Here is a 12,082-nt window from a genome sequence, read left to right on the forward strand (position 1 = left end):
ATGCCTCAAATATCTTTTAATAGTTGATCTGTTTGAATTGGGATCTGTAGGGGAGGAAGAAATATTCCTCTACCCTCTAGGTCCTTCTGGCTGGTCTAAGAATGAAACTGACATGAGACAGAATAACAGGGGAAAATCAAACAAAGCTTACTAACATGTATACATGGGAGAAATCAAGGAAAGTTGAGTAACTCACTAAATGGCCAAAGCCACCACCTTAAATACCATCTTTAGCTAAAGACAAAGGAGGGAGTGGCAGAAGTGATTTGGGACTTCGAACTTCGAACAGGAGGAAGGTGATTTACATGGAGATGGAAACCAAATGTTTGGTAAACAAGTGTTTACCATGTCTGTAAAGACAATGAGACATGAAGAAGACTTTGATCGAATGGGCCTTGCTAGGTTCCTGCCTGTCTACTACACCTAGTTCATGTCAATAGTTACCTATGGTATTAGCCCCTTTCTGCAACAAGGCTTTTATGTTAAATTCTTTTAGGAAGTTAGGGAGAGGTCAAAGTTTTTTCTTAAGTCTTTTGTTCTTAAAAAAAATCAAGCCAAAGAGACATATTTTAGTGTAGCAAATTCTGCTGCCCTACAGATCTAAGTAAGGCCCACTCACTTCATTTTGTTATGTTTTTAAGTCACATTTAATTTAGAACAATTACCTTTTCCTAGTTATTTATTATTATTGGTTTTTGTTAACTTAAACATTCAGTCAGTTATCTTATAAAACATTCCACATTCTGGATTGTACTATTTGATTCCTTGTGATGTCTTTTTTCTCTTCTTCTTTCTTTTTTATTTTTAATCCTAATTGCTTTTATCTTTACATATTTTAAAATGTTCATAGTAAAAGTTTAAATATTTTAAGGAAGATTTTGATGGCGTAGATTGTGTGTTTGTGTGTCTATATGTGCTTGTGTCTGTGATGTTTTGCATTTATTAACTACAGCATGTAAAATTAAATTTTTCTTTACTGGACAGCTTATGCTTTAAGGTAGCCCTGGTTTTGCAGGCATTCATCCAATCTCTCATTTCATACATGTCATTTTGGCAGTCAAAACTCCTCCAAGTAATGCTGTGTAAATGCATGTAACATCTTGGGTAACATGAACGTTCTCTCTCAAATATAAATTCCAGATCCTTGGAGTCCTCCCAACCATATCTTTTGTAACAACATTGTTTATTTTCATAAACTATAGTGATTTTTTTTGGCTTGTTTGTGTTTATTTCTCTTTGTCTTAGGAGTCTGTAGGTTGAAAGTTTCAGTTGGCTAAAAAAAAAAAAAGGCTAGAGAAGAAAAACAAACGAAGAATATATTTGTTGTGCTTGTCAAAAAACTACTTCCATCCATTCTTATTTTATATTTATTCTACTGGGTTCTTACTAGATTTTTCATTTTTGTATATGAACCTGCAATTGCAGGTTAAAGGCAAAGGGGCAGTTTAAGAGTCATTCTTAGCTAAAATGAAACATATTGACCAAAGTATTCTTCAGATTTTTGCCGCTCAAAATATAAAATATCCAACTATAATGTATGGTAATTGACTTTCTGAAAATGAAATTATTTTTGGTTTAAATTCAATAATAACAACTTGGGCCCCCTGCTTTAATCTCTTGATTTGCCAATCTCTCCCTTGCAGTGAATCCTGAATAATGTCACTAAAACACAGTTCTGTTTATGCTGTAATTCTTTTCCCAAATTTCAAAGCTTCCCTGTTTTCCTAGTGAGTACACACAAAACACGCTCTTACTCTGCGAATCAGACAATCTACAGATGATCAAAAACCACCTTTTTAGGCTCGCTGCTCCTTCATAAACCCCTGAAATTAGCCACACTACACAGCTGCTTTCCTCAAAGCTGGCCATACATTTTTTAAACACCCCAGTTCCTTTGCACACACTTCTTTTCTTTCTGACAAACTTAGACTGGACTTTCAGACCTGATTTAAAGGAGACTTTAGCTGTGGAGTATTCCATAATTCTTCCAGATTTTTAATCATTCCTGCTGTTTCATTGCTATAGTGCTTTGTTTACGTCTGTTTTAAAGACCTTCATTCTACTGTGGAAAATAGCTATTTACATGTCTGACCTCCTCATGGAAAGAAATCATGATATTCATCTTGGTTAAATGATTCTGCATTCATCTAGGTAAGAGTCTAGGTATATTTTTTAAATGTCTTAAAGTTTAGAAAGCCAGACATTGTGGATATGAGCTCTTGATCACTTGCTCAAATGATTGAGCTTTTAGAAAAAACTTAGTTTTCTTTTTCATGGCATGCTTTTGAAAGGGTATCATTTATAGAGTAAAAATTGAATGTGATTAGAATATGTTATGTCCTATTATTCTTACATTTTAGATATGATCCCAAAACAGACACGTGGACCATGGTGGCTCCTTTGAGTATGCCCAGAGATGCTGTTGGAGTCTGTCTGCTTGGTGACAGATTATATGCCGTTGGTGGCTACGATGGGCAGACATACCTGAACACTATGGAATCCTATGATCCACAAACAAATGAATGGACACAGGTAAGATTGTTGCCAGCATAATTGACTTCAAATATGAGTATTTATTTCATTTACTTCCTTAGGAAAAGAGGGGTATATATGATAATCTAGCCAGTCAAATTACCCTGAACCCAAAGTGGTTTATTTTAGTCCACTGTCATGTTCATTTTGTAAAAAGTTCATTAAACCAAATGCTTGTGTGAATTTTTCTGTTATATATTCTATACTTTAATGAAATTTATATTAAAAAATGGCATTCATGCTTCAATGGGATTTCCACTTTGTTATAAGTAATAACAAGGGATGGGAATGGAATTATAATTAGCTGAAGCAAAAAATAAAAGTAGAATATCTTGTTTCACAAAATCCTAACTTTAGAATACTTAGCTTTAGAGATAACTGGAATAAGGGGATGGAAGGCTGCCGAAATCAATTTTCTATCTCCCAGTTTTGCTTGGCTATCTTTGTTAGGTCCATTGTTACCTACTGCAAAAAGAATTTTCCACAGAGTAATGCGGCTGGAAGCTCCAAGTAGTAATCCTCACAGCCATAAACAGAAAATAAAAGAAGGCTTTGTTCAATTAAAAAAACAAAAAGTAAGGCCAGTCCCAGTGACCTGGTGGTTAAGTTTGGTGCACTCCACTTTTTTGGCCCAGGTTTGGCTCCCTGGTGGGGACCTACACCAGTCTGTTAGTGGCCGTGCTGTGCTGGAGGCCCACATACTAAAAAAAATAGAGGAAGATTGGCACAGATTTTAGCTCAGGGCCAATCTTCCTTAGCAAACAAACAACAAACAAACAGCAAAGGGCTCTGAATAGTCTGTCATGTATAAAGTGCTTGCTCCTGGACAATCACTTTGTCCAGAAAGATGGAGTGAAATAATTGGCTGATCTTAGGTGAGGTGTTCTTCCTTGAATATTCACTTTAGTCAGAGACTCAGGATCATGCTGGAATATAGCCCCTCCCATTCTGGCCAGTATCTAGAGGACTTCTGTAGGTGCGTGTGTGAGTGTTGGCAGAAGACAGGGGCAGGGATACTTAACTATAGTGGAAAATACCTTAAGAAGGGCAGCTACCATGGCCTTGCTTGTAACGGAGGGAATGGATATATTCTCAGACTTATATCCTTACATTTAATTTCTCCCTACTTTCCTTCTTTCTTTTCCAAATCTCTCATTATTTCTGTTATTCCTCTCCTTTATCATAAAACTAAAAACACAGTACTGTTGAAATAAACAAAGAAACAAACCATTTCCAGCAATGAATGCAGTAAAATTCCAGACTTTTTGAGTTGAAGCAATGTAGCAACCTTATCTCCTCGTATTCCTCAGTGGGTAGAGAGTTTTATTTTTCATCACAAAAACTGACTAAAACTTGTCTGAAGAACTTGAACACTGATTGAAGTAAATTTCTTTTAAAGATATATAAATTCCTTGATTGTGTCAGTTTTGACGATATGTGTTCAAGCACAATATTTACATAGGCTATCTTTGAAGTACAAAACCAAATTCCAAATGGCCAGGCTAAGGTACCTGCCTTATGAATCTTACTCTTCCCCAAGGGAAAACCCTTTGATTCTAGTAAAGATAGATGAATTTGGCTAAGGAGGAAGAAAGAAAGTAGAATGGAAGAAAGAAGGGGAAGTATTTGGAGAACCAGGTCGTGTGATTTTCTGTTTTACTTTAATTGTGAGAGAGGAAGCATTCTTTATCCAAACAGCAGCAAATATAAAAGAAGCTAGTAATTATTGCACTAACATTTTAGAGTATATATTTTAAATTCTTACCTCTCTGAGTCCCTAGTGTTTACAAAGGGAACACTGCATGGATTAATGATTGTTGATTTGCTAAGGAAATGTACCAGTTCAATGGCATATATTTTAAATATGCTATTTTACAAATAAACATTACATAAAGAAAGTTTATGGGCATATAAAAGATATAATATATTCATTACATATGTATAATAATGAGCCATTATACTTATCATTCCTCTAAAATTGAGATCAAAATAATGTATGTAGTAATAACAGGTAAAAGCCTGCTAAAGACCACTTTCCCTCATCTGTATTTTATTACACTCTTTTGGATCATATAGCACCTTACAAACAGCAAAGTGGTATTCAAAATGCTTTATAACAACTTTATTTTAGTACAATAAATATTCATTTTAAAGCTCTTAAATTACTTTAAGATTTTACGTCCATATCTTTTCATTATTTATATTTTTAAGACTCTTGAGGGACTATTAGCAGACACACACGGAATCCCTCTGAAAATTTTCAGGATTCCAGGCCACTAGAAAAGATTCCTGTATTTGTTGGATAAGATCTGTCACTTTCCCTCTATTTACCCCATAAATGGACAAAATCAATTGGTTATCCCATTTATCGTTAGCACCTCCATATGACTAAGTATTAGAATAAATAAGCAAACAATATTAAAATATCCTAGGATATGTACTTGGAAAACTCCCCAAGCTAGCTAGAATTGGAGATAATGGAAATAGATTATGGAGCAATTGCGAGATTCATGCCTCAGATAGTTTTACTGAGAACACATGCATGCATGTGTGCCTGTGTGCGTGTATATGTGTGTTTTAAATAAAGCTGACTTTGCTATTCAACATTGGGTTTATTTCTTGCATTTGACTTGAAAGAACAATATGTGTGCTTCAAGTCCTAAAAAGAAGAACTTTATTCCATTTCCCATTGCCTGAGTAAAATCAGCCTTTCATGTGCTCTCTTGCTATACTGTCATAGCGTTGTTATGCTGCATCCACCTGCAGCTGTAAAGAAACAAAGATAATGTGTCATTTACTGTCATGTCTCCAAAGACTAGCTTAGTTGCTGGCATGGAGTAAGAGATATGTGAATGTTTAGTAAATAAATTAATTGAGAATTATTGTTGTAATTCAGTTTGCTCTGTTGTGCATGGGTTTAGTTCATGTGTGCACAATAGGTACGTAAGATGTTGAGAATGAGCTCCAGGGAAGCCAGGTGAGATATCCGCATCCTCGGGTGCATTTTTCCAATTGGTTCTGTTGCCAACCTTTCTAGGGTATCATACTAAGGCCAAAAGGTATAACTCTGGAGGTAGGGCAGGGCAGGTTTTTAAAAATATATATTAAAGAAAATAAAGTTGGATCGAGGGGGGAAAGAAGAAATGCTCTCTTCAATTTTCAAAATGTATTTTTATAGAATATATTAAATAGTTAAAATAGCATGAGATATTCTGTGGTAAGGGAAATACTTAGCACTATGACACAACTTAAGTGTGTTGGGCAGAGATATATTCCTTCAGGAAATGATAAGTAGAATGGGGCCTGACAGATGAGTAATAGTTAACCAGATGAAAATATGGGGATGCTTTGGTTTAAGAACACAATTTGTAAAGAACTGCAGGAAGAACACATGGCATGTTTCACTGGGTAAGAAATAAAGTGGTAAGCCATGAATTTGGAAAGAGAAACAAAGTCTATATATGTAGGGTCAGATACCATGTTACAGAGTCTTAGCTTTATGTAAGACTGAAGTGGAGTTAATGAAGGATTTTAAGCAGGGAAAGTAAATAATCAGAAATGTCTTTTAAAATGATTGCACTTAGTAGGATGTGAAAAATGGTTAGTAGAAAGCAAGACTGGAGTCCGAGAAATGTTTTAGGAGGATATTATACTAATCCACTCAAGGTAAAATTGTAATCTGAGCTAGATTAAAGACAGTAGGAATGGGGATAATTAAATTGGCTGGAGATCTACTTAGAAGGCTTGATGATTATTCAGATGTAGGGTTGAGTGAGTAAAGTTAACGGTCATGGATGTGGCCTAGGTTCCTGTCTTGAGCATCTGGGTAGAGAGTGGTGTTATTCACTGAGACAGGAAACACGAGAGGAATAGTACATTTTTGGAAAAGAGAGCAGAGATTAATTTTTACACACATATACAAGCATGTACAGAGATATAGATGGAGATGGAGGTGTAGCCGTAAAGTGAGGCTATTCACCCCACACTTCACCTAGAAACTCTGCACAGTACTTCTCAGCATTGAATGAACATCAGAGGGTGTTCGGAAAACTTCAAAATACAACTACCCAATACTCATTCCATTCCTCGCGAGGGGTGGGGCTTGAGCACATACCCTTTGTAAAAGTTCCTTAGATGACTCTGATGTGAAACAACGCTTGAAAATCATTGGAAACTAGAAGAGAGACAATGGAAAGTGCATGCCTTTGGAGTCAGATATATTTCAGTTTGTATAGATTGACGTTAGGAGATTTATATGTTGTCTCTTGACACTCCATTCACACACCTGTCATATGGAGATGACAATAGACGATGGGATTATGAAGGTCACTGTGGTGATCTATAAAAATTATTCTTAACGTACAGTATGCTACCAACATATTCACACGCCCCTTTCCTCCTATCATTTTGAGCAGTTATCTATGGGAAAGACAAGAGAAAGTGCATTGTTAGCTTTTTAAAAATTAAGGTATTAATTGAACAGAATAAAAAAATACATGGGAAGTTTTTGTTTTTTATTTTTTTTAACCTGCAGAGGGATGACAGGTAACAATAAGTATATTTAACAGAACTAGTAGATAACAGTGGTAATTTTCATATTTAGAGAATGATGCTATGCCCTTTCTTAATAAATAAGATAATGTATGTGATCTGAGTTATTTTGCTCTAAGCTACTTTATTTCTTAAATTTTATTCAATTCTTTTCAGTTTGAAATAATATCCTGTAATTTCTAGTCTACCCTCATATTTTTGTATGCATAAATTACTTTCAGAAAACTGTAATAAAAATCATTGATATCAAAAAGCTTGAATTATTAAAATCTTGGGTTACCTCCATGGAATAAATTTTAATTACAAACTCTGTAAAAATTATTGTTTTTAATATATTTCTAGCCAATTTCACATTCAGGATTATTAAAAAAAATCTCAGTTCTCATTTCAGTGACTGCTATAAGGTGAGTTTTTTTTTTAATAAGCCCTATTGCAATTGTAATTATGGCCTATTTATGAAAAAATATTAAAGTTACTTCATTGTATATCTCTGTTTAGAATGAATGAATAATACATTTAATTCAGTATAATATCTGGGGAAATAACTTCAAAATTATTTCAATAAGTGTAATAGCTATTTCATCTAAAATATACTCCAAGCTATCACTACAAAATATCATCACAAATGTGTCCACGCAAACTCCAGAATAAACCTTTGCAGCACACTTTTCTACAGAAGCTTCATTTCACTTAAAATCCTTAAATATTGCATTGCTTTTATTAAAAATTCCATAAGTGATTACAGGTTTTAAAAATTTCAATACACAAATTATTGCTTTTTTGTAAATGCCATTTCCATTATTCCCATTTTTATTGTGGATAAAATTGTACTGCTTGTGGCTAAATTGGGAAAATATAAGTACATTTATTTATGATTTTGAGTGTTTTAGATATATTATAGTGTTTATATTTTTCTATGACAGTAGAATTTGTCTTAAATTGTGTTTCCTCTTTTTCAACAGATGGCTTCCTTGAATATTGGGAGAGCAGGTGCCTGTGTGGTAGTCATCAAGCAACCTTGATTTATTTTTATTTGGAGAGATTTTATTTGCTGGAGTGGTTATTTTTGTATCAGAGGGCAAAAAGAAAACTCTTTAAGAACAAGGATTTCTGCAGATTTACCTACTGATGTCAAAAGAGGGAGAAGATCAAAGAGAATTACAGGAAACAAGAAAGCATCCAGTTGCTACAGGAACAATATCTGGCCGTGCATTAGTTAGTCCAGGAGTGGTTACTGGTCATTTGTTTTGTAGTGTAGCGTACAATAACTAGAGTTACCAAAGGCTTGTTTTTCTTGACCAATTAAAAGGAGAGATAGCTATTTGTGACATGGATACTTTCATGACTACGACTCATTTGATTGTTTATAATCTGTGGCAATATCCAAGAGGTTGCCACGAGTAAAAGACATGATATTTCATCTGAGAGAATCTGATTGGTTTACTAATCAGATGTGGTCTTACCAGGAAGCAGAATGATGTTTTATTAAAACAAACATGCTTCTTCATCATTTTCCTAAGCTACGAGGACAATTAGAGCAAAAGATTCATGCTTGTCTTTTGCATTCAGAAAACAAACTGTCCTGCTTATCAAAGCTGCATATATCATCAGAGACGATGGTTGAATTTTATCTCAAATGTATTAGCAATCTGAAGCTGGCAAACACAAAGGCTCATTCTGATTAGGCTTACCACATTGCTTTGCTTTTTGAACACACTGAGCCAAAAAATCAGCACAATGGGCTTTTGCCTTATGTTGAGTTCAGTGCAAGCATGGAAGCTAGTTATCTGAATGTTATATATATCTCCATTGCATGTTGAAGTCCTTTAGAATTTTGTTCATAAGAAAACAGAACTTAGAAATTTGAAAGACAGATCTAAAGTCCATTCATTTGGAGTGTTAATTATCATTGTTAGAAGAAAGGCAGATTTCAAATTCTCATTCTCCACTTTTCAAACTTGTTACACTGATATGCGCATTATTTTATGCCAAATGTTTGTAATTGTTTAAAGCATAAAGTGGAAACATTACACAATGTCCTTAATAGACCCATGTAAATTTCAAATACAATTAATAAATGTTAGAAAATTTGCTTTTATCAGTGTCTCTTTCTTCAATAAATTTTAATTCAGATCTGAGTAAAACATTGACAAAATACAATGCAGAGATAGGAAAATTTTTTGGTTCACTTTTCAAAAATCAAGAAATATATATCTTCATCAACACATAAGTTTATTTTCTCCTAAATACTATTCTGACATCAAATGCAATCTTTAATGATTGCTTTTTTCTATAGTGACTTACTTGAGACAGTTAGCATTAGTGCTTAGAAAATACACATCCCATAAGGAGAGTGCACATAATTGTGCAGGAGTTGGAAAAGGCAAGAAAATCCCTATTTTGAGTCAAATAAACTATGGAATTTTATTGTTGGGTGATGAAAAATGTTTGAAATCTAAGAACCGAGGAAAATACTGATAGATAATTTGGGTCAAGGAAATACTAGGAAATCTGAAATTTCCCAACACGTACTTGCAGTAAAGTTTATTAATTACATTTTATTTCAAAAAAACGATGTCATTATAAGATGCTAAGGAAATATCAATAATCTTTTAATTGTAGTTTAAAAGTGTGTAACATGAAATTTATCATCCTAACTATTTCTAAATACACAGTTTAGTAGTGTTAAGTATATTCAATTTCTTCTGCCCACATATTTTCTCCACTACATAGAACCTACAGATAATATTAGCTAACTGGAGTGGACAACTTATTTTTGAAACTTTAAAGAATAGAGAAGAAGATCAAGTGGTGCACATTTATTTTTTAACCAGTAAAATTTTGTAGTGATCTCATATTTAAAACTTGGTTAATAAATTTATCAACATTTTAAAAAATGAGTAATTTTGTTGCCTGAGAGAGAATTTTCCCCAAACAAATTTGCTGCTTTCAACCAGCTATTTTCCACATGTAGATCATATTAGCCTACTAGTGCTTATGTTACATACAATAAGTATGTGCACCCAATTTACCTTATAAGGACATCAAAGAGCAGTTTGAACAATGAACTTATCAATGCAAATAAGCAATAATCAACCTATACATCAAAATTGAGGTAAGTTTAATAGATGAGACAATTCTGAGGATTATAGCCTGGCAGAACAGCCTCCACCAGGGAAGGAAGCACTGCTGAGTAGTGAGGAGTACAGCATGGCTATATACTGTTTTGGAGCAAGGAACATACATCAAATGTGACAGGAATACTCTCTTTTCTTTTTACTACAATCACAAGATGTTTTGCTGTGTATAGCAGGTCAACCTGACACTGGTTTCTTGGAAGGAAAGCTTATCTTTAAAGAAATGCTGGTATAAGAGGAGGCATCCATCCCTACCCTTAAAGGCAGTCTTTTTTGCTTTGGGATACTGTAAATGTTTACAGCAGATGTACAATGCATGCTTCACAGGCCATGTCAGGTCATTCTGGAAAAACAAGGTCAGACCAAATCAATTTTAAACCAAAATGGCTTCCTCATATACATCAATATATTAATTTTCCTTATTGCTTTTCATTTATTCCATCAAATTCAAAGCTTGTATGAAATGGAGAGAACAGATATCATCGCACAATTTACTGAAGAGAAAATTGTCCACTAAGGCCACATTCTAAATGTGCGCCAGGTCTTACTGCCTACCCTGCCATGACTCCAATCCAGGATTCTTGAAATGTGACTCTGTCAATTGATAATTCAGCTACACTAAGGATCCCACTTTGAGTGAAGCTAGAGTTTTATTTAACTTGAACTCCTTAGGAGTAACCAGTATTTCTCAAGAGAATGCATTAATGCTTCTACTCTCCTTCTGTCTATTGCTCTAGCATACAGGAGAAACTTAACAAATAGTGTCTCTTTGATTTTAACTGTAAGATTGATTGTATTTTTTTGGCTTTTAAGGTACAACAAAAAAAAATTCAGTACTACCTTGTTTGGAGGTTTGGAAGTGATTGCATACTTTATAAATAAGTTTGAACTATATTATATATTTCTATTATAATTAACTGTCAGCATTAAAATTGAAAATATTTGCAGAACATTATAAAATTGCATAGTGCTATTAATAGGAATAATTTATACTCTAGGGTTATCAATGTAACAAAAAAACTGGACAATATATTAGGAAAATTAGCCTCATTGATGAATTAGCCTATTGTCTATACTTCCTTTATTTAGATATGCCTTATTAATTAAATAGCCAAATAGTGAATCTTGTCTTTAGCTGAAATTTCCCGTCAAAGGGAGATAATCAGCTCAAGATAATCTTATGCCAAAGAGGAATATTTTGGGGTGGCAAGTTCTTTTATTTATTTTTTATGGTTTCTTTTTTTTATTAATTTTATTTTTTTTATTCAGTAACATTGGTTTATACCATTATATAAATTTCAGATGTACACCATTATAATTCAATTTATGTGTAGATTACATCATTTTCACCACCCAAAGACTAATTATAATCCATCCAAATACACATGTATCTGATCACCCCTTTTGCCCTCTTCTGTCCTCCTGTCCCCCCTGGTAACCACCAATCCAATTTCTGTCTCTATGTTTTTGCTTGTTTTTGTTTTCATCTTCTACTTTTGAGTGAGATCACGTGGTATTTGACTTTCTCCCTCTGACTTATTTCACTTAGTATAATATTCTCAACGTCCATCATGTTGTCACAAATGGCAAGATTTCATCCTTTTTTATGGCTGAGTAGTAGTGCATTGTGTATATATACCACACCTTCTTTACCCACTCATCCTTTGGTGGGCACTTAGATTGTTTCCAAGTCTTGGCTATTGTGCATAATGATGCAATGACATAGGGCGGCATATATGTTTACACATTCTTGTTTTCCTGCTCTTTGAATAAATACCCAGTACGTAGAACACCTGGATCATATGGTATTTCTATCCTTAATTTTTTGAGGAATCTCCATACTGTTTTCCATAGTGGATGCA

The 12,082-nt window shown here is 34.0% G+C and overlaps 1 protein-coding gene across 1 annotated transcript in view; it reads left to right on the top strand.

Moving 5' to 3' along the window:
- KLHL1 (kelch like family member 1) overlaps positions 1 to 8,105 on the top strand; it is a 333,377-nt gene extending 325,272 nt beyond the window's left edge. The window contains exons 10-11 of the mRNA XM_046665048.1: positions 2,361 to 2,532; positions 8,046 to 8,105. Of these exons, the coding sequence (XP_046521004.1) occupies positions 2,361 to 2,532; positions 8,046 to 8,105 (232 nt within the window). The remainder of the gene's footprint in view (positions 1 to 2,360; positions 2,533 to 8,045) is intronic.
- Positions 8,106 to 12,082: the final 3,977 nt, after the last annotated feature.

Source organism: Equus quagga, chromosome 6 (assembly GCF_021613505.1).
Source record: "Equus quagga isolate Etosha38 chromosome 6, UCLA_HA_Equagga_1.0, whole genome shotgun sequence".
Classification (NCBI taxonomy): domain Eukaryota; kingdom Metazoa; phylum Chordata; class Mammalia; order Perissodactyla; family Equidae; genus Equus; species Equus quagga.